The sequence below is a fragment of the Lonchura striata genome, chromosome Z (genome assembly GCF_050655825.1).
Source record: "Lonchura striata isolate lonStrDom1 chromosome Z, ASM5065582v1, whole genome shotgun sequence".
NCBI classification, from domain to species: Eukaryota; Metazoa; Chordata; class Aves; order Passeriformes; family Estrildidae; genus Lonchura; species Lonchura striata.
This window is the reverse complement of record NC_140740.1, coordinates 26210457-26232382: the sequence shown is the minus strand read 5'-3', so window position 1 is coordinate 26232382 and position 21926 is coordinate 26210457. Positions and strand designations below refer to the sequence as shown.

The 21926-nt window shown below is 41.5% G+C and overlaps 1 protein-coding gene across 1 annotated transcript; it reads right to left on the bottom strand.

The window, feature by feature from the left end:
- Positions 1 to 35: 35 nt before the first annotated feature.
- Positions 36 to 20080, bottom strand: LOC110467751 (uncharacterized). The gene is made up of 5 exons (XM_085566203.1): positions 20036 to 20080; positions 18927 to 18967; positions 16454 to 16505; positions 13273 to 13457; positions 36 to 12170 (listed from the first exon to the last, which is right to left on the bottom strand). Exons 1-5 carry the CDS (start codon positions 20078 to 20080, stop codon positions 12122 to 12124), a joined length of 372 nt encoding a protein of 123 aa, XP_085422329.1. The 3' UTR covers positions 36 to 12121.
- Between the last annotated feature and the right edge of the window lie 1846 nt (positions 20081 to 21926).

The window sequence follows — 21926 nt, the reverse complement described above, 5'->3', positions numbered from 1 at the left end:
TGTACTACTGCTGTTCTTTATCCTGCACTTGATGATTTTTGTTTAGCGTTTTAATTTTTTAATTGTCAAGGTGAAAGAAAGGCTTTACTCTAAAGTCATTCAAGAAACACAGACAGTTCCCAAAGGCCCACTTAGTGTTTAAATCTGAGGGCCTCAGACATGCTTGGTTTGGCCTCTGCCCTCAGCCATCTGGACCAATCTCTGGTCTCCTACTAATATTTCAACACTTACTAAGCTCTGATGCCTCAATCTAAAATAATCCTCTTTTATTCTCTTGAGATTTTGTGGCATTTGGGGAACCTAAAATTTGCATTAATTTCTTGCTATCATCTTGCTATAAACTTCCCTATAATTTTTCAGCTGACAGGATCTGACAGTATTGACTAAGAACAATCTAAGATGCCATACTATGTTTTGTGGTGGGGCAAAATTATGTAGGGTTATGAGATGTAATTAGTGTGGTGGAATAATGTAAACAATGTAAAGAAAGAGAAATAATCCTTGTCGTGCACCTAGCTAGCTGTGCACGGTATATATAGCACAGAGGGTGAGCTGAATGCAGTTACTTCATAATATATAAAACCAATTCCTCTGCTGGGAGATCTGCCTCCTATTTCAGTTGATGCCGATGTTATCCAGCCCCACACCATAACACAAGGAAAGACCCCACCCTCAATAACCCTCTCCTCTCAGAGGATAACTCTGTCATGGTGCTGAGCTGGAGTGGGACAGAGATGTCCTGTTTCCCCAAAGAGAGTTCCACAAAAAATGGTGACCCTTGCCCCTTAGCTTCTGGTTTCAGTCTATTATCCTGTGCTTGCCACTGGAAGTGTGCAATCTAGGGACCAGGATGGCTGTTGACACACAAAACCTGCTCTCCATCACATGGTATCACAGCCCAGCAAGTGAGAAACAAGACCTGCATTTAGATATAGTTATAGCAGAGCTCTTACTGACCCCTGCTCAGGGAACTGGTAAAGGAGGGACCCAGTGTGGATTTCCAGGCCATGAGAGCCACATGAAGGAGAGCATCTACCTATGGGGTCCCTTTTTGCAGAAATAAGGAAGTGTTTCACATCAGGAATACATTAGGGACTTAATACATCCCACTGATTTTGATCCCAGAATACTGCACCTTGTAATATCTTGTTCTCACCAAGGAAAAAAAAACTTAGCTTGATCTGACAGTAATATTGGCAGTTACTGCAAAAATATAGTCACTACAAAATAAAATTTATTTCATATCAAAACTCCTGTGTATAGTATTTTAATTATTGTCAACATCTCTTTAAAACAATTAAAGCTAAAACCAAAGAAAAGCATAATGAAATAAATATATATGATATCTCATGTGTCAGATCAATAAATGTTCAATTTTCAGATTTTGTCTGTCATTATTTGCTGTTCTTGATTGCTGTTTTATATTGTGGAGGAGCAAAAGGCAAGCAGTGAGAGTTTATAGGCATGTGAAAAGCAAACAACCAGCTTGGTTCACACATACAGCCTCTAGCACAGCAAGCTTCAAGTCAAAGATTGTGGTCCTGTACACAGTGTAGAAATCAACTGTCCTGTGGGATCATAGAATCATAGGCCTGTAAATACCTTTTCCTTCCATCACCATGACACCTCTGAAACTCACAGCATCTCTCTGCAGCCAACTGGGATCCGAGGTGTTACAACATAGGGGTGTGATACGAGGAAACACTCAAGTTTCAGAAGTACTGCGCCCATGCAATAGCTTGTCTGCCAATGGAACAGGACACCTGAAATGGAGCTGCTGCATCCTGCCAGCTGATGGCAGGTTGCCATGAGCGGCTGCAGGAGGTGTGCAACACACAGGTCCCAGGGGCATCCTATCCCCTTTCCTTTCACTGAATGTGGGCAGCGTGCAGCAACATGCAAAACAGCTCCACCCTCTTTTTCCAGACAAGATAGCTTTTTCCTGTTGCTCTGATAGGAAGAAGAGCTTCACAGCATGAGTAGCTGAGGAGTTTTTATACACTGTGCTATATGCTCAAAGTCATTTTGAGGGGCTTTGTCTATAGATATTAAAAATGAGAAATTAAATTTTGCTCTGAGCTCACCCCAGGCAACCCCACTGACGTCAATAGAGTGTAACTGAGAGCAGAATGCTGCCTGTGATCTTTTTTACTCAGAGTTCACCTGCTGCTCATTTGAAGCCATAATCCTTGGTGACATCCCAGTCAGAGAGAGGCTTGCACAGCAGAGATCAGGTCCCAGTGCAAACTTCACTCAATGAGGCATTCTTGGCTATGGCATTTTGGATCATTTCAATGTCTACCTGCTACAGCAGTCACATTGGCAGCTATTTAAACATTGCTGTGCATTATCTGGGAGCACAATATCTAGCACAGCAGTATAAGTGAGTACGTCTCCTCAATCAAATGGCAGATCATGGTCCAAAGACACACCCAACCCATTCAGCACATTTAAGAGCAAACACTCCAAAAGTGATATCCAGATGATGTGAGGGAAGAAATGGGAGGAGAACCAAAGACAGAAGCCTCAAGGAAACATTCTTAGCAACACACAATTGCCTGAGGACAATAGGCTCCTTCAGGGGAAATGCAACTAGAACAGTGCTTTCTGCAGGAACCACAGTGGTGTTTTGTGCCCTTATGCAGATTTAACAGTATTTGAGGTACACAGAGTGAGAGGAGGGTGTTCAGGAGCCCATAAGATGCTACAAAAGAGGGATAGGTGTGGGAGTTTGCACATGCTCTATAAGCCTAGGGAAGAAAGCGCAACAGCGAGAAGAACCTTCAGCAGGTTCTGCATAGCATGTGGCATCTGTGACAATGAAGGAGATGTTATGCTTTTCTGTCCAGTATTTATTAGCACAGTCCAATAATCTTCCTTGGGTTTGTTTAGTCTTGAGAAAGAACAAAGAAATAGAAAACCTGATCCAAAATATTGGCATATCCACAACATTAGTCCTTTAACTTCATTAGACTCGACCTGAGGGTCCTGTCCCTGCAGATTGGCAGTATAAAATCATTATCATTTAATATGTTTGACGTGAGGGCAATGTTCACAGTTTGTGGGCCTACCCCTAGAGCCCAGGTGTGTGGGATGTGCTTCTGCCATTTACAATATTGTGAGTGAATAATGAATTGTGCATCAGCTGTATAGCTGGTCACAAGATTATACAGATGGGGTTGAGGGTTTGCACCTAAACAAAATCATCTCGTAGCTAACTAAAGCAAAACACTCACTTGAAAATCACACAGGGCAGAAGCCATTTTGGGTGACTCTGCAAGAGGCTAAGACTCAAAAGGCAGGCTTAGAACCCTTTCCGAGGGCCCTGGCTACTGTTGCTGAGTGGCAGTGACTTTGTCCTACATACACCTGCCCTGACATTTTTTCCCCATATGGCAGCTAGAGAGGTACATTAGCCTGGGTGAGGGCCTTTTCTCCTCTCCCTTCCCTCCCTCCCTCTCCCTCCCTCTCTCCCTCTTCTCCATCCCACTCCAGATGGGATGTTCTGGTCACTGTTTCAGGACATCTCCACCTTGGATCTTCTTCCCTCACTAGTGGCAGATTTGCTGTGGTCAGAAGGTCACTGGAGAAGAGGTCACACTAGGGAAACCTGCATGGGCTCAGGATGTAGATGTTGCCCAGGAGTAGAACGATACCTGAGCATCTTTGCAGTAGTGGTCAAGGTTTCATCCTGTCTTAGAAATCATACTTGGCAAGTAGCAATGGGTTTCAGCCCCTAAAATAACTTACAACACAATCAGTCAATTCTTCCAGTCAGTGCTTCTGTAGAAAGTTTTTGTCTTAGGATATTTTCATAGCATTTGCCTTTTTTCTCTGAGTAGAAGTAGAAACTCTGGAGCATCTGGATGAATAAAAAATTCTCTGGGCCAAATTCATCTCCTCTGACCATTGCAACAAGCATGCAGCAAGGTTGGATTTCCCCCTGCCCAGCACCAGGTCAAGGCACAGCAGCTGCTGAGCAGTGCCTGCCAGCATGCCTGGAGCAGGCGGGGTTTTCCCATGGTAAGATCCTTGTGTGGTTGCAGACCAAGCCTGTCAAAATGCAGAGTCATCCATACTGCTCAGTCAGGCCACACAGCGCCACAAGATGAAATCATCCATGTCCTGCAGCCCTCTCTGTCCTACATCAAGGCATTGATCATTGCATCCCAACTTCATTACTCTCCCCTAGCCATCTAAAGACATAGGGGATGTCCATGAGTTATGCACAGAAGCCCACACCTCTCTTAGCAGGAGATGGAAATCCCACTTTCATTGACACCAGAGACCACATTTCTAATGGTGTCAACAAGATAGTTGAAGATGCAAGACAGAAAAAGCAAGATGGACCTGAATTTTTCAGCAAAATGTCTACAAATTTCCAAGTGGTGTAAACTGTTATAATTCCCTTGGCAATAGTGAAACTATGCCAGTTTGCCTTTCCTTGAGAACTTCATATTTGATTGGTATCGCTGATAATTCAGCTCTTTGTCTTATCTGTACATCAGAGTTTGCCTGTGCAGCTGCTCTGCTCTGTGAACTACTCTCTCCCAACACCCTACCTTCAGCTAAGAAAGAAGTTGTTTAGCTCATGGACACATTTTAAATCCAGTCTGTGAAGACTTTAAATCAAGCCTGTGAATATTGTGACACAGAAACTGTGTGGAACATAAATTGAAACTTCAGTGGATCTATATTCCTACTTGAAGCCAAATCAGGGCAGGAGTCAGATTCTGCATTTTTAATATGAAGTTTCTGTAAAAAGTCTGAATTACTTGCTTAGTTACAACATGGTGCTAATTATGTTACGGTTGTGGTTTTGATCTTCATGCAGGCCACTCACTTAAGATTTGGACTTGATGATCCCTGTGGGTCCCCTCCAACACAGAATATTCTATAAGTCCTGTAAATTCTTATAATGTACCATGTGTGAGGCAAATGCAGTTTCTTTTTACTCGGGTTAGGATGAAAAGGCTTTATAACAGCAACCACCACCCACCAGTCTCCATCTGTGCTGTTGAATGACTCAAGGTGAACAGCCTTCCCATCACCTTCTGGCAAGGGCCCATTCTAAAATGCAAACAGTCTCTAAGAATTGTTTTAACATAGCCCAAAACTGTTTCAAAGAGCTCATAAGCTACTGAATAGGATGCACCTTGAGCTTCTAAATCTGGGACCATCTATCACTGCAATCTCCAGGTATATATGGAGCTACAACATCCACCCAAAGTCAGGGAACCACTTTCTGAGAGAGCCTAGAATTTTAGTCAAGACCAAACAAAATGTCTTTCGGATATCTGGGTGTTTGGCCTTCCCTCAGCTTGCGTGGCCCCAGAGAAGCTGTGCCTTTTCCTGCGAGTGTGCTTTTCACACCAACAGGAGTACTCTGCCTTTCACGAACAGCCATCACTTTCCTTTCCTCACCCAGCTGAGCTGGGCAGTTATTAGGCAGCTGTCTAAGCTCTCTTGTAGAAACCACAGCCCTAGCTCTGGTAGCTGTTGTCACTAATACCAGCTGGTGATTCCTATCCCAGCCCGTGTGCTTATCCCAGTAAGCTTCCCTAAAACACTGCTGCCTGTCCTCTTTCTCCAGAGTTATAGCATAAAAATTCAGCTACACTTTAGTGGAGGCATTGTCTTCTTTCCTCTCAGCTCTCTTCTTTGCCTCATGTGAGCAAGGAAAAGCCTTGCACAGTCATGCAAGGGGTAACATCACTCACCAGCATTATCAGGGGTCAGACAACATGAGATGCATTTCTTCCAGGAGTTCCCTCAGGGGGATAATAGCATGTGTCTGGGTAATGCATAACTTAATCTCCCCAGATACTAGGCCAAAAAAAGCAGGAAACAATTGTACCTGTAATATGACAAAAGCATGTGGGGACAGCTGCACACAAAGTCATGGTGTGAACACAGGTGCTCCGCAGCAGTTATGTGTCTGCTTTCAAACATTGGAAAAGGAAAAACATCTGCTTTCCTTGATGAAATTTACATTCTGAAGAAAATGTAATCACAGAAAGTTGCCAGAAGATACATTCCATATCTGAAAATGACTGTTTTGTTGGGGGTGTTTTGTTTTGTTTTTTGCTTGTGGTTTTTGGTTTTGGGATGACTTGTTTTGTTTTGCTTTGATTTTGAGGGTTTTTTTTAGTTTGTTTTTGTGGGGGTTTTTTTGTTTGTTTTTTTTTGTTGTTGTTGTTTTTGTTTTTGTTTTTGTGGACAAGCATGATTTTGGATCTAGTAATGTGTGGTATCATACTTGTCAAGGCATACATCAATAACAGATGTATGACAGAGGCTCCTGGGGGCTTGCTTCTGGAATGTCAGAAATGCATTACAGAGCCACAATGTTCAAAACATCCAGAGGAAAAAAATCCCTGAATTAGGCAATTCTGTCAGGCTGAGAAAATAAGATAACAAGCTGAAAATCTGAAGAACTGTTGTATTTTTGAAAATACACTAGTGTCCCTCGGGCATTCAAAATTAATGAGTCAGATCTTTAAAAAATCATAGTTGCCTTGAAAATTAGGGTTGTGGGGGTTAGTAACCTGGCACTGTCTGCACTATTAATGGTCACATTCCTAAATTCTTCTGGAAAAAATGGAAATTGAACTTTATTTTGTAATAAAAGTAGAGATTCTTACATAATCTACCAGCCCCAGGGGCTGATACATTTAGAAGAACACTACATAATATGATAAAACCCGAACAGTTGACAATGCTGGAGCTAAACTTATTTGTGTAGCCCTGGCAATAGATTTCAGGGCTGGTTCAAGAACCCACATCAACAGGAATGGTGTGCTTTGGTGGAGTCATTCACAGACATAATTTTTCTAGGGTGCAGTTTTTGGATAGCGGCTGTCAGAAATTATGTGATATCTCTATTTCATTCAATGGAAAAAGTCTCTCTAAATAAGAGAAAATAAAAACCCCTGAGGGACAGACTTCTGCAGTGACAAATTAGTAGAACAAAGTCCAACATTTCAACAGAGGTTCTGAGGTTTTCAGGGCTTTACCTGTTGTATTTCAATAAATGCACTGTGTTCCTCTAAAACTTGTGCTCTTTATATTACATTGTGATGACATTCATGTGTAGCATTAGGTTTGGCTAAAACACACTTATTTGCTAACAACTTAACTTTTAAAAGGACCTAAAGTTTGACTCAAAAGGAAGAAATTTCTCAGCTTCCAAAACTTCCAAATGTCCTTGCAAGATGCTTGGCCTCTCCTAAATAAATCAAAGCTCTTCCAATTGTCAAGCTCCTAATGCTGGGAGATGACCTGGGGGCCTTGGGTCTCCACCATCACACTTGAGAATGTATCTGGCATGGTTTCCCAGTCTTTAAGGATGCCACCATGCACTTTGCACTGGAATAAGCACTTCCCAGATTTGACTGGGGACAAGCCCACATTCCAGAATCATGCTAAACATCATATCCTTCACATGTTGGGGTTTTTCCTGGAACACAGGTGATTATAATCCTCTGCTAGACCTCTCATAATCCTCTGCCAGACCTTTCACTCACCCCCTCAGACCCACCCGACCTTGGTTTTTGCCATACATCACACAATGACCAAAATGTTTTTCAGAAAGCATGTCTCAACATTTCCAGCAAGAATGCTTCATCACAATTTCTTTGCCAAGTGATGCTGCATCTGGCCATGGCTCTGTTACAAAAGACAGAGCACCATATGCATTTGCTAAGAAAAGCGATGAGGCTCTTCCTCATCAGCTGTTATCCTTAAAAGCAAAGGTGCTGCCAATGTAGCACTCTATGCTCAAGCAATCCTCACGGGCTGCTCCCTGCCTGTCAGAAGCACAAAATTATGCAATCCTTTCTGTGCAGCTGCTACTTGAGCAACTGTGGTAATGTCTAGACTCTCTTCTCCCTTGCATGAGCTCAGAGGCATCACTTTGCCCCAGTCCAAGCTCCTACAAGGCTTGATAAAAGATCTGTGACCCTCCTGGTGTGCTAGTCAAGAGCCTATCTGTCAATGTGGTCCTCCAGCACAGGAGGATTCAGAATCTCTCATACAGTACCTTATGCAAGTACCTTAGGTACCTTAGGTAAGAGCAGCTGGGGCTAATGGAGACCTGCTGTTTCATGGCAATGACTCTGCTGCTCTCTCTCAGGCTGTAGTACCTGTCTGTGACAATGCACAGCCTCTCTTGATGTCTGTGTGCCATGAGACATATTCCTTTGCTTCCACTCTGCAACTACTTGGCCTCAACATCAGCGCTGAAAGAAAGGAAGAGGCACATGTAATCAGAGATGAAACTGGGTGTGTCACTACTGTAGAACAAATTACATGTGGCAAGAAAGGAGGCAACAATAAAAAAAGTGACGAACAAGCCCATTCACAATAGGCAGAGAAGAGGGTGGAGCCTGAGAAATGTGGAGTTGACCAGGGATGCAGGGAGAAGCCAAGTTTGGTCTTGAAACATGAAGGCACTACGTAGGTTGGAAGTAGGTTTTATACAAAGGGGATTGTGCTAATGGAAAAAAAACTGTGCTTAGTGGTGTTTGTCAGAAAGAGATTTGGGGTCATTCCCCCAATCTCACCAGCATATGCAGCCAACAGGCCTGCTCTGTTAGGAATGGCATTTTGCAGCCGAAGCAGGCTCACCTGGGCTGCCACACTGAGAGGCTGCACACCGTGTATTTGCAATGCTGCCTACACCAGGTGAAGTCAGGCACTGACTCTGAACACCACTGAAAAGATGAGCAGCTAATTTCTTTTCAGCAAGAGTTCAGAGGATGGTGTTTGCAGGACAATTAAAAAGCATAAAAAATCAACCGAGGAACTAAGCAAGAGTTCTTAAAATCAGAGGAAAGCCTATTAGGACATAATTTACAATACATCTTGTGACTCTTTTGCTATTATGGTGCAGGCAGCATGAGTCTGCTTCCAGTCTGCTGCTTAAGGAATGTTCTTTAACCCTTTGTATGGGTTCAAACTTATAGTATGGAGGTATTAATATATAAATATCCACATCAATCACTGAGTACCAGCAGGAACCAAGAAATTATGCAACCAGAGCAGTAGCTTCTCTCTTTATTAGCTGCTGTCACTTTTAGTACTAGATCAAGAGTGTGGAAAAATAAATCTAGCCAGAAAATCCCCGACCCTGGTGGCTCAAGGTGTGGGAACATTTCCCTACTGGTACCCAGCACTATGAGGCAGCAGAACCAGAGGGCTTACACAGTGCTAAGTGGGACAATAGAACAGCAATTAGAAAATGAAATCTAGTAGATTTCATCCTGTTGCAGGTAACTGGTGGCCTGGGAGCCAATATGCAGGGCTGGTGTCTCTTGCAGGGCAGGAGGCTCTCCAGTGTTATCCTACATAACACACAGACTACTCACAGGGAACAAACCCTGACACCCAAACAAAAGGAGAGTTCTAAAATGTCTGCCAAGGTGCCAGAACATTTTTGTAGTGAAAGACCTAATTTTTAATTTTATATGCATTACAAGCATATTAAACAAGTAATATAACTCCTGTAAGAATTAAAAAAAAATATATATATATATATATAAATTTTTAACCAGGATTACAAAGATTTGTTCCACTTCTTTGGAGAGATATGGATTAATTTCTCAAGATTTTGTATTATTACCAGGAGTCATCAGCAGAAGCCTCTTATGTGTAGGTTTTGCTGTGCACCAAATATTGATTCTGCAGAACCCCATATAAAAAACCATCAAGTAAAGAAAATTTAAGGAAACCTCCTGATTTTAAGTTGGATTCTTATTCAATCTTCAGATAATCACTCTGTAATACTGTGTTAAGTACCTGATTTTATCTAAGATGTATTACTTTTTAAAAGTCAATTTATAGGAATCATTGAACATTGCCAAGTTAAACTCACTCAGAAAAATAAGTGAGGCCTTAAAAAGCAAAATGCAGCCTGGGACTAACTAATTCCCAGGAGAATTTTGGAATACAAGGCCTCTATTATATTAAAAGTACTGGTAAACCACAGGAATAGAGTATGGATAATCTTCTTCTATTTAAATTCATTCAAATCGAGCTAAGTTTGGATTAATACAACATCTGCCAGGAGTTTTCAGGTTTGAGGAAAGACAAATGGGATACGATGGTGCAGTAAGCATCAGCTGATCTGAAAAATAACCTCACTTGGTACAAAATGCTACATTCCTTTTAAAACACAGTCCTTGGCAGTGGCAAGTACAAAGGTTGAAGTATGAGAATGAGGCACTTCAGGGACATATCTGAAATTGTGAACTCAATCTTTCATCAAGACATTTCTGTCTTGAAATGCCATGGCATTAGATGCCATGGCATCTGAATTTCTGGGAAGAGAGGCTCATAAGAGCATTATATTAGATATGTGCATGTTACTGAACTAGAGATCACTTTAAGAAAGATTGAGGATAAGCTTGGGAGATAACAACCAAGTGAAAAGCAGATAAGAAGTTCAATTGTGCTATAAGATCATTTTGAAAGAAAAAAATCTATATTGAAAATGAGTTATTGCTGTGTGGGCTGCTTTTTGAGCCACTATGCTGTCTAAGGACACATGCAGAATTACCTGCTTCCCTTGCACATGTTCTCCACTAAAATGACAGGACTAGGTCTCAGGTATTTTTACTGTTAAACTCCCAGAGACTAAGATACCCATTTCCAATGGAGTCAAGCTTGCAATGGTAGGAGACATTTCATGGAGAAGACTAAAACTTGGCCCCATTTTTGTCTCGTGTGGAGGAGCACAGCCCTTAAGAAATAATGTTCTGTGATGTGAAATTACATGCTTTAAATCCCTATTTTGAACATGCAGTCTTAAGACCCATCCATAGCTCAAGAAACCAATATTTGGCAATTGGATAATACTGGGAATTTTCAACAAAAGGAATAAATAAAAACTATTAAGATAATTTGTCTAGGGCCTTTTTGTTTCATCATTACAAAGTTTCACTGAGAAAGTGTTTTTCTGCAACAATTTTTTTGTCAAGGCATGTTCTCTTTGGGCTTTTTTAATACATGATCCTGAATAATCTAATATGAAGCCACAAGGACATCTAGCCATGGATTCTGGCAGATAATGCTGTTCCTCACAGCTGAAGAACCAGGGCACTGACAGCACAAGAAAAGCTAACTGTTGGGACACTAGTTCCTACCAGTCTGCTGTTTTAGTGGTGCATAGAAAACTGCAGAGTTGACTTGGACTGAATGAGTCCTACTCCTGTAGCCTTCACCTGTGGTCTGCCTGGTAAACAAAAGCCACAACCCTTCTGATACTGAATGTAATGCTGCTAAAAGCCTTGTGCAAGTCCTCACTGGGATTTTTTATGAGCTGTTTTCATGCCTCCACCTCTGACTTCCTTTACAACACACGATTCTCTCAAGGGCAGAGATAAAGTCCATTCTTTCAAAAGTGGTGAATCTGGTTAGTTTCTATATTAATGTTTATTTTATGACAGTGTAACAAAGTCAGTAAATGCTGTTAAGCCAGAGTCAGTATTAGCAATGGAAATAATTGCTACCACTTTAACTGATGTTTTGTTAATATTACTGTAGCGCTGAGTCATGAGTCATGACAGGATGGAAATTAATTTGTCACTGCTGTAGGTCTCTTTCTTTACTATAAAGCAAGTTTCTCCTCTTACATTCATCTGCTCAAGTGACTGTAGCAGAACTAATAAACCAAAACATGCTTGAACATCCTTGTACATGCTGCCTTCTCCATGGCCAAAGCATTTTAAGTGTTGTTTTGCTTAGGTAATGGAACAGTCATGTGAAATTGAGGCCTGGAGAAGGCATCTTTGAAAAATACATAAAGGCTTTAGACTCTTTCAGACTTTGAAAAAGTATATTTTTAGCATCTTTACAAATAAAGTTTCTTCTGAGGACTTCATGGTATAAAAGTTGTGCCTCCTATCAATTCACAGTGCCGCCAGCTGTTCTCTGTCCAAAGTCAACTGACAACATGGCAGTGCATGGAATGTTGTCCCCTTGGAGCCAGCAGTGTGTCTTCATTTCTTCACACCCTTTCCAGGGTGTCACCTCCATTAAGCCACAATACAGTGAAACCAATTAAAGAACAAGCAAAAAGATGTATATTCTATCTGGTGACCAGAGAAGATCCTTGCAGTGGTTAGGGCTGGAGAATGGACCATATGAGGGATGGCAGAGAGTGGTTCAGCCTGCAGAGATGAGGGGAAGGATAGACTTTATGTCCAGGCAAGAGGCAAGAGGACATAATTTGCAAAAAGGTTCATTTTGGTTTACCTACTAAGAAAGGTTTTTCACCTTGAAGGTGGTTATTCACTGGAAGATAGGCTTGGAGATATTGCAGGACCTCCAGCCTTGGAAACACCAGCACTTTGATAGCACAAGGCACACAGTAACCTGTTCTAATGGGTCCTGCTTCATGCAGGGGGTTGCATAGCTAGAGGTATCTTCACATCTGAGTTATTACATGAGTTAATGAAGTATTTAGAAATTTTTTTTGTTTATTTATTTTTCTAAAGGACTGGCTTCTAATCCCTGTTAATTTCTGTGCCATTCATCTAGCAAGCTCACAATGTTTCAAGCAAAATCTCAGACCAGCTTTCCACATAAGTGTTTTGATTCTAAAAACTGCGGTAGGAGAAAAGAGGTATATTCTCATACAAAAATATAAAATAAAATTCTTCTCCGTTTTTATTTGCCTGTTAAAGCAGGAATTTGTTCAGTTTGTGCAACAATTTTGTCTTTATCTCTGGATATGTTCTGCTATTCTTCAATACACCAAGGCTGCAACAGCCTGGTCAGTTTTTAGGTGGTGGCTTAACCTGCATTTCCCAGTGTAGATTATGAATGAGACAGCTGCAAATTTAGCTGACTTCATCTGGCACTCTTCAGATCTGCTTCCAAATTCTCTGAACAGTGAATAAATAAGAGTCCTAATGCTAAACTCTTTCTACTGAAGAGCTTTTTCTCATTTGCAGAGGCCAAAGAAGCCTTTCTTCTTTGTTAAGGGATTTTTATTTCAAAAACTAAATGGAGCATTTACTGAAATTTAAATCTGTTGTAAGCTGGAGGTGTGTACTTTGGGATGTTTTGTGATATTTTAATATCTGAAAGTGATGCAGTCAGAAAAGCTGCAAGAAATTAGACTTAAAATTAAAATAACTTTAATTGAAAACAGACTCCAGCAGTGAGGAAGCCTAAAGCTCTCATCCACATGTGTAGGAATCCATCTTTGTCTCTGGAAAAGTATGCCTACTTTCTGTGACCAATGAGGAATCATAGCCAATAGCTTACCTGCCTTGTACTTCAAGAGTAAGATCTAAATCCACCTCACACCTCCACCTGCTCCCTTCACCCAGGCTGGTGCATTGCTCCCTGCCCCGAGCACCTTTGAAGAGGTGACAGTTCCCTCTCAGCACTGTGCTCATGCTCTCATAGCAACTTGGATATACAGCACATGTATCCAGCTGTGAAAGAACCTGTGGACAAAGGAAATGTCAGCTTCTTTTCAGAGGCTCCAAACATCTAGTTTAACACTTAAATGTTTCATTATGCCAGGATGTGCTTTGACAATAAACAGAGGAAGTAACAGTGGGCTTTCTGTCTGCAAACTCCACTTTTTCAGGTGAAATTTCAGCTCTTGAAACCAAATCATATTGTGAAACTCATTCCAAGGGGCTTTCTGTGAGACTGATGCATATTCCATATTTTGAAGCAATACAACACCCTCTTCATGACACAGTTAAACTGCACCATTTTCTTCATTTCACCATGGCTGTCTGGTTTTAAGCACTGTAGAAATACAGACATGTATTTCAGACTTGAGAAAAAACAGGACTCAGATAGTCTACATGATGTATTGGTCTGCAACTTGGTTCTTCTTGCATCAGACAAAAAATCTTATTAAAGAAGGACCTGAGGAGGGAAACGGTTGCTCCCTTTGGGTGTTAGAAGGTGTTGGCATTACTTTTTTTCTATACCAGTAGCAGTTTCACTTCTTTCAGTTGTATTAGAAAATGTTTGGACCCGAGGGCTTGTTCCCAAAGTTCATCAAGTTTCTCTAACCACTGCCTGAGAAAACCATCATGCCAGCATGTTATCCACAGTACTCACAGTGCTCACAAATCAAGACCTGAAGGGCATTTTCTCAGATTTACTGAACAAGATGCCGAAGACTCAGTCAAAAACTTGAAAATATGTTATATCCTGTCTATTTCTTATCTCTTCTTCTATGTCTATAATCTTCAATCTCTTGACCCATGAATTTCATGCATATCTTTTCCTAGCTGAATGGATCACAACATTATTCAAAATAACACAGAGCAGAAGTGAAGTACAGCTACAATTGTGCTTCAGTAGATACTGCATTTTAGCATCTGCACTCACCAGATGTTGAATGCTATGCTGCAGTCCTGATGGAAACCACCAGTGCACCTACATAACACATGAAGATTTTCTCAACTAAGTGAGAAAACCTGAGTTCTTCTTGTAGATGATAACATGATCTCTTTGGACATGGTATGAATTGCAACAAATAGCTTGAAAGCAAACAGAATTTGGCTCCTAATAGGTTATTCAGGAATATATTATCTTGCCTCCTTTGAATACAGAGAAGTTTAGCCAGCCTTACAGACTAGACAAGTAGAGCTGAACACATGCAGCCTCAGACAGCTCCTAAACCTGTTGAGACATCTGTCTTTCAGATTTGCTTTCCTTATCATGGGCGTGTAGGTTCTATGTTCAGTGGAATGATATATATATGGAAGCTTGTCCAGTGTGTGGTTCAACTTGAGGAGAGCTCTTCTGCAAGTTTGACAAGGCAAATAATTAAGTTTTATTGTCACCTTTGATCTTACTAACTTAGTAATTATTCTTCCGAGTGAGAGAGAATGTGTTGACTGCCTAAGACATAAATAAAGTCTGAGATGATCCCTATTGCTTCCTCAAGTTGTCTTGAGCTTGGACAGGTGTGCTGTACAGGCAGTACACCCTTTGTGAATATCACTTCTTGGTTTCTTTGCCATCCTCACTTTGTGTGTTAACAGCATTTATTTGTTAGATGGGGAAAGTCTGTTCATGAGCAATTCCATGGAGGTCATTAAATCAAAGGCACAAAATAGGTGTCAAATGTTACCAGTGTTCAACCAATAAAATCTGATACATGGCCATGTCTCAGAAATCTAGATGTCATGAGCATTTCCAATAAACACCAGCCCTGATTTGCACCTCTTCTTCTGGTTTCTCTTTACTTGGAGCACTTTCATGGAATAATCTACAGAGGGCAGGAAAAATGCTAAATTCTAAAAATACCTAAAAATTACCTAAAAATAGCATGGCCATTGCTTGATTCTGTCCATGAGTAAAACACAGGTACATTCAAATTTGTGAATATTCACATTCCCATGTGAATATTTAATTCTCCAGGATGAACTGCTCTCCTAAGCCATGTCGTATAAGTGAAGAGAGGCTGGGCTCACTCAGTCTGTTCAGCCTGGAGAAGAGGAGACTGAGGGGAGACCTCACTGCAGATACAACTTCCTCGTGAGGGTAAGAGGAGGGGCAGTGCTGATCTCTTCTCTGTGGTGACAGTGACAGGACCCAAGGGAATGGCCTGAAGCTATGTCAGAGGAGGTTTAGGCTATTAGGAAAAAGTTCTTTACCCAGAGGGTGGTTGGGCACTGGAAGAGGCTCTCCAGGGAAGTGGTCACAGCACCAGCCTGTGTCAGTAAGTGTTTGGGCAATGGTCTCAGGCATATGGTGTGACTCTTGGGGGTGGTGCTCTGCAAGGCCTGGAGCTAGATTTGATTAACCTTTTGAGTCCTTTCCTACTCAGCATAATCTTTGATTTTGTGTAAATATTGAGTTCTGAAGGGGAAATAAGCAACCTTAGACTGGCCTCAGCATAGTTTTAAACAATTTCCTGTGGTTTGTTCTTTGTGAACATACTGACATCTTGTGGTGCCATCTGAAACTGTGACTGGTTCACATTAGAAGAGATATTTCTGAAAGGGACAGTCTAAATTTTTACATAAGTTGCATTATTTTTGCTTATTCTGGGAAAGTAGAGGGAAAAATAGATGCTAAACTTGAAAAGAAGAATTTTTTTAAAAACAGCTGTTTCTAAAGTGGCTGAACAGACTCTGGAACACTGAAGGGCAAGAATTCATAGTTTCTAGCAGAGCTACAATGGTGAGACTCAGTTCAGTTTCCATCATTTACTGCAGTGTCTTCAGATAGAGGAAGGTGAAGTTATTGTTGGGGTTTCCCTACTCAGGGTGTCCCAGCTTTGCCCTCCTCCCCAGGCCCCTGCACACGTGGACTGACACAGACCACTGCTGTGAACATGCTTACCTAGAAGATCTGTTCTGATCATGACAAAGAGCATTTCCAAATGCTGGCTAAATCAAGAATAAGGACAGATGAGTAACATGACATTCAGGCCACAAAACATCCCGTTTGTCACTGAAAATCTCACCTTCTCCATACAAGGAGTTTTAACAAAGTCTGTGGTACTGCATTGATGGAAGCTGTAATGAAAGGAAATAGACAAGATGTGAAGAGGAAAGGCAGCAGATATAATGTTTGGCTGTACGGATTATTAAATTGTCATGGAGTTACTCCAATTCAAACATGCAAGTTGTTTCTTCTGGGCTGCATGAAAAAAGACCTTCTTCCCATGAAAGTGGCAGCCACAGATTGTGAGGGAAACGAGCAACAGGAATTCTCTTAAAACCCACAAAGATTATATGACCATCTTCTATCTCTCTCAAGCAGTGAAAAATGGACCGGGTGTTCACAGACCAGTCATACATTATGCATGCAAACCACGTGTGACAAGAGCTGCTGTGTCCTTGCGTGGAGCTTGTGGCTGAACAGCAGCACTTGGCAAAGGCAAAGCCCAAAGAGCCTACAGTCCTTCTCCATGGGGCACAGTACATCCTTCATGGTCCGTGTGCCCCATGCACACCAGCAAACCCCTACACAGGCAGCTGCTCTGCCCCTTCCCTGGCTTCCCTCCACCTCTGGCCCCAGGGATGTTTCCTCTGAAACATGTACGGCCAAAACATTCTTTGGGCCCATTTAAGATGGGCTGACATTTCTAAACTCTCTCTGCTTGAGACAGGAGGAAGATAACTATGTTAGGAAGGTAACCATCTCAGCTTGCAACAAATTTCTGAGACAGGAGAGTTTTGTCCCTTTTGTCTTTGTTTAGACACTCAGTTTTTCCTTTGCCTTGAAACAATCATGTTGATATCTCTTTGGGACAAATTCTCTACATTAATTTCTGTGTTAATTCAGCATCACTTCTTTTTTTTCATGTAATGTCTAACCAGTTCTATGAAGTCACTAAGATTAGTTGGTGTGGTGTGGAGCACATGCAATATTTATCCCTGGCCATGAAAGCATGCAGGAATGTCTTGCCTAAAGCCATAGTAACCTTTGTGGATAATTAGGTCTGAGGCTTAGTCTGAGGCTCAGGCTGCAATTACCAAGCACATCACTGTAGTGATGCCTGTAACACTGCAACTTATATTCCCTCTGAGACATCCTTATTACTGTGGGAGGCATGGTGCAGGAGGAAGACTCTATGAGGAAGAGGGGTTTTACAGAGTAGTACAACTGTTACTTGTTCATTTCAGTGCCTCCTGAAAAAGAAAAAAACCAAACCAAAACCAAAACCAAAACAACCGAACAAAACAAAATAAAAACACCAAACAAAAAACTCCAGGCAGAGATCTTTTGAGGGAGACTATTCCAGTTTTCATGTGAGCTCAGAGAGAATACTGCATTGAATGGTTAGTTACCTCTTTCTCTAGCCCGATGACAATGCTTGCTTCTCCTGGAAAAATCATTCCAGCTGCACACTGCTAAAATTAACTTCATGGCTGGAAAGCTCTAAGTATTTACACCAGACAAAAAGCTGGAGATTGTACCTCTGGTCATTTCTATTCATGTTTAGAGTGTATTGCTGTCAATATCAGCCTTTCAGCAGCTGTGGAGAGTGTTTTACTTTAAGTAAGATCCATGCAGCAGTCCTCAGGAAGATCTGTGCAGTGCCTTAATTCATGCAGGGTCTGCTGCATTTTAGGTATTTTGGAATGGGCTTTCCTTGGAGCACAAGAACTTGCAGTTCTTGAGAGATGTAAGCAACCTTTAGAGAATAGGAAGATTTCCCACAAAAACATGAGGCTTCACTTTTTACAATCTGCATTTGCAACATGTCATAAAATCCATGCCAGCCTCCCCTCCTGGTTTTCGCTGCCAGCTTGGCTGAACCTCAGTGATGCCTACAAGAGGAGGCTCTGGAAGGGCACATGGCCACCCACAGCAAATGTTGCCATGTGTGGGCTCCTTTGATATGGATAGCAGGTGAACTTTGTGACAGGGAGAGCAACAAGCAAATGTCAAGCTGTCAGCTCTGACCAGAAATAAGCTGTCTGGGGAATGGAGGACACAGCTGGGTGGAGAAGCTACCCTTCAGGTTTGGCCTCTCTCGGAACTCTGAGGTGTCTCCCCAGCTCTGTACTGCAGTCTCTCTCATCCTCCCCTAAGTGGTCTCAAAGGCTTGTGAGGGAAGGGATCAAAGTAAAATTATTATAAAATGTTGTTTCAATTCATAAAGTCCCTGGTAAGGGAAAAATAAGAGCAGCAAATAGAAGTCACACAAAATTGGGACTGGAAAAACATCTGCTTCAATGGATTTTGAATCAACCCTTCAAAGTCCATCAGAACTATATTTTTCCCTTACTGCTTTCAACATCATTCTCTGTCCCTGCACTTGAAATGTTGTGACACCAGCAATTCTGATGGATATCTCTACACATGCACCTACCTGGTCCTCAAATAAGGGGCCACTTCCTATGGCCTAGCTATAATGGAAGTGGTAACAGATGCTGCAACCAGGTAGAGAAAAGAGTGGACAAGAAAAGAGAGGGACAAAATATTACCCCATGTCTTCAGCTGACAAGATTGTCATTCTTCTACCATCCTGAAATGGAGAGGAAAATTTTTGAAAAAAAACAGTGCTGGGCTGAAACAAACAAAAGGTATTATTGATCTTTAAATGAAAATTACTGCTTATCTATTCAGATTTTGTTTGTGTGTTGAAATGACACCGTTTGACAGCTCTTGCTTTACAATATCTATTTTCTTGCAGTCTCAAAGCAGGCTAATCTTTCTGGAAAATCTTCATGGGAAAATGCCACTTGTTGTTTACATTGCAGTGTCCTTTACCCTGCCTCTTGAGCTGTGAGGACACATAAGATTATGCCACCAGGCAGAAGTGACTAGCTGCTTGGTTTATTGACTTTCTTTGCTTCATTTGTGCTGCTTATTTAAAATCACTTGTGGGTGTAATGAAAATAATGATCTCAGTAACTCATGGTTGCTCAGATTCTGCTCAGAGCCCTTGGGCACTAGAGCAGCTTCAAGTGTCATTGTGTCTATAGTATGCCAGTAATTGAATATTTGTCACTTGCCTAATTTTAAGCTTTTCTTGTATCTGTCTTTGTGAAAAAAAAATAGTAAAAAATGCAAACTACGTTAAAACACCTCCTCTCCCCCAAGTAGATGGCAAAGTCCTGATTTAAGGCATAATCACCAGGTGTTGCAAGTATGATGTGTTCAACAGAATCAGATGGGCAACCACAAAAACTGGTCTTTTTCAGGTTTGGACCACATTTTAAGAAAGTATTTGTGTTAGTGACCATACAAGAAAACTGTTAATGCTGGGAGCAGTTTCACTAGAGCATCACCAGAGGGTGGAAGGACACTTTGTTGAGGCCACTGCGGTTGGCTTGCAGGGTTGTTTGTACAGATACCCAGCCTGTGTTTGTTCTCTTGATCCACAAGAGAATTAGCCTCCTGAAACAGTAAATGCTATTTACTATCTTTACCCTCTTGAAAGAGAGCACAGAAAATTGGACTGAAATCTGCATCAGAAGAGTTTCTGTTGTCTCTCTTGTATGACAGCATGCCTCGCTGCTCAGATTTAGAGGAAAGACTAGACTCACTCTTCTCATGCAATTGCAAGAGCAGTTACTGTTCTCTGACCTACCTTCAAAAGCAAATGCACTGAAATAGGTCCTTGTCTTCTACACATTTCAGAGCTGTCTTTATGGAAAGTTGTCATTAGAATGCTAGTTTCCAGAATGCAGTTGGCACAGCTTTACGTGGTTGCTGCTTAGTTGTGAGTACTTGCAGGACCCACAGTACTTCCTTCTACATAGCAGGCTTCTTTTGAAGATCAAGCATTGATGGTCTTGAAGGGTTTCCCAGCTAGGACCAAACTGGTTCTTGTCAAGAAAGAAAGAAAGCAGCAGAGGAAAAAAGACATGTATGTCTCCCAGGAACTTCAATGTACTTCAAACACTTCCCACTTACTGGCATGAAGATAGACAACCACAATGTTCATAGGTGCACTAGCATGTTGTTACCTTTCACTGCTGCCTTTGCCTGCTCAGTTTGGGAGTGTCTAGAACACCTCTGCAAAAGGAGAAGACTGGACACAGTGGAGACACTCAGCTCATCTAGCAGCTGCTAAACCAAGCTGTGTGTGGCTTCGCTGGACCAAGTCCTTTCCAGATAATCTTTTCTCCCTGGAGGAAAGAGGATATTTTCTGCCCCATGTCAAAAAAATTCTATAGGTATTTGTTTATGTTCAGCAACTGGATCATACAATTGTGACTTAAACAGTTTTGGTCAGTTCCCACAAGATGATGCTTTAGCCCCTCCAGGGAAAAGAGGGTGTTGATGTCACAAGGTGGGGAGTATATCCCTAGTTTTAACTACAAGTTTAGCTGAAGCACTCTTTCTGCTCATCCATGGGCATTCAAACCCTACTCTTCATCTTATACTAAGAGCATTCTAAGCAAGGTATTTTGCATTGATGACAAGATGATGTGCCAAGATGACCTCCCACTTATTTAACAGGATATTCACACCTGGGTGGCAGTGGGTTTCCAGTTCTGAAGTTCCAGATCTCTTTTGTGTTTCTCCTTTCTTTTGTATGTATGGGACATTACTTAGTGTATTTTAACATCGTGGTTTGGTGGTCTATTTCCAGAATATATTTGCATCAATCAAGCAGGGCAGATGTCCAAAAATCCTGCCTCATTTAGCTGGAAGTTGAAATAACTCTTCTGGTAAATCTATGATGTGGTAGCAATGGGGATCATAATTTTAGGAAAACAAACCTAAATTATCATTTTCCACGTTGTAGTGGTTGGGGAAAAAATGAGAGGGAGGGAAGTTGTATGCATATTCTCTGTGAGTGACTTTCTTAACAACACTCTCATTGAGAGTGACTTTTGCCAAATGCTGTTTACTTTTTGCTGTCAAATCTGTCTGAATTGATTGAAAAGTGAGACTTGTTCCCCTCTGCTTCCTAAGTGACATACAGACTGAGTGTGAGAAACAACCTGCCAATGGCTCCATCAGGAATCCTGTGTCAGTACAACAGCTGAAAAATAGAAGACACTTTGCCAAGTCTCCATCTTAGACCATGGTTTCTCCTACTGCTCTTCCGTGGGTCCAGTTATATGGCTAGAGCTTGGAGAAGGCTTAGCTCTACAAAATTCTTGTTGGTGGAGCTGTTCTTCCATTGCTGGAAAATTCAAAAAGAAATAAGGCAAGAATCTTACTTCAGCCTAGACTGATCATACACATGTTACAACTGAGAGAAATTAAGCCCAGATAGCAGTAGATATGAATTTAAGAGGACAGTGCTCCCTCAGCAGTGAAACCAGATTAGTGAACTAGAAAAAATATAAGGGAGTTGTACACCAGATTTAATTAATTGTGTTCATTTTCAAGATTGCAAAAATTTTTACAGGCTTTAATGCAATCTTCACCAAGTAGCTGGACTCCAGAAGAAGCAGTCCTCAGTTTCTCATCCTCTGAACACATCCTTTTCCACAGTGACCTGTTCAGTATGTATTGGTGGTATT

Bases quoted from the DNA above. Each gene is read 5' to 3' on its own strand.
- LOC110467751 (XM_085566203.1), bottom strand. From the start codon at position 20,080: ATGTGTAGAAGACAAGGACCTATTTCAGTGCATTTGCTTTTGAAG. The intron at 16,506-18,926 runs GTAATATTTTGT...CTTTCATTACAG, and splicing joins TTGTCAGCTGAAGACATGGG to CTTCCATCAATGCAGTACCA. The intron at 12,171-13,272 runs GTAAGCTATTGG...TCATCTCTGCAG, and splicing joins ACTCTTGAAGTACAAGGCAG to GCTGAACCACTCTCTGCCAT.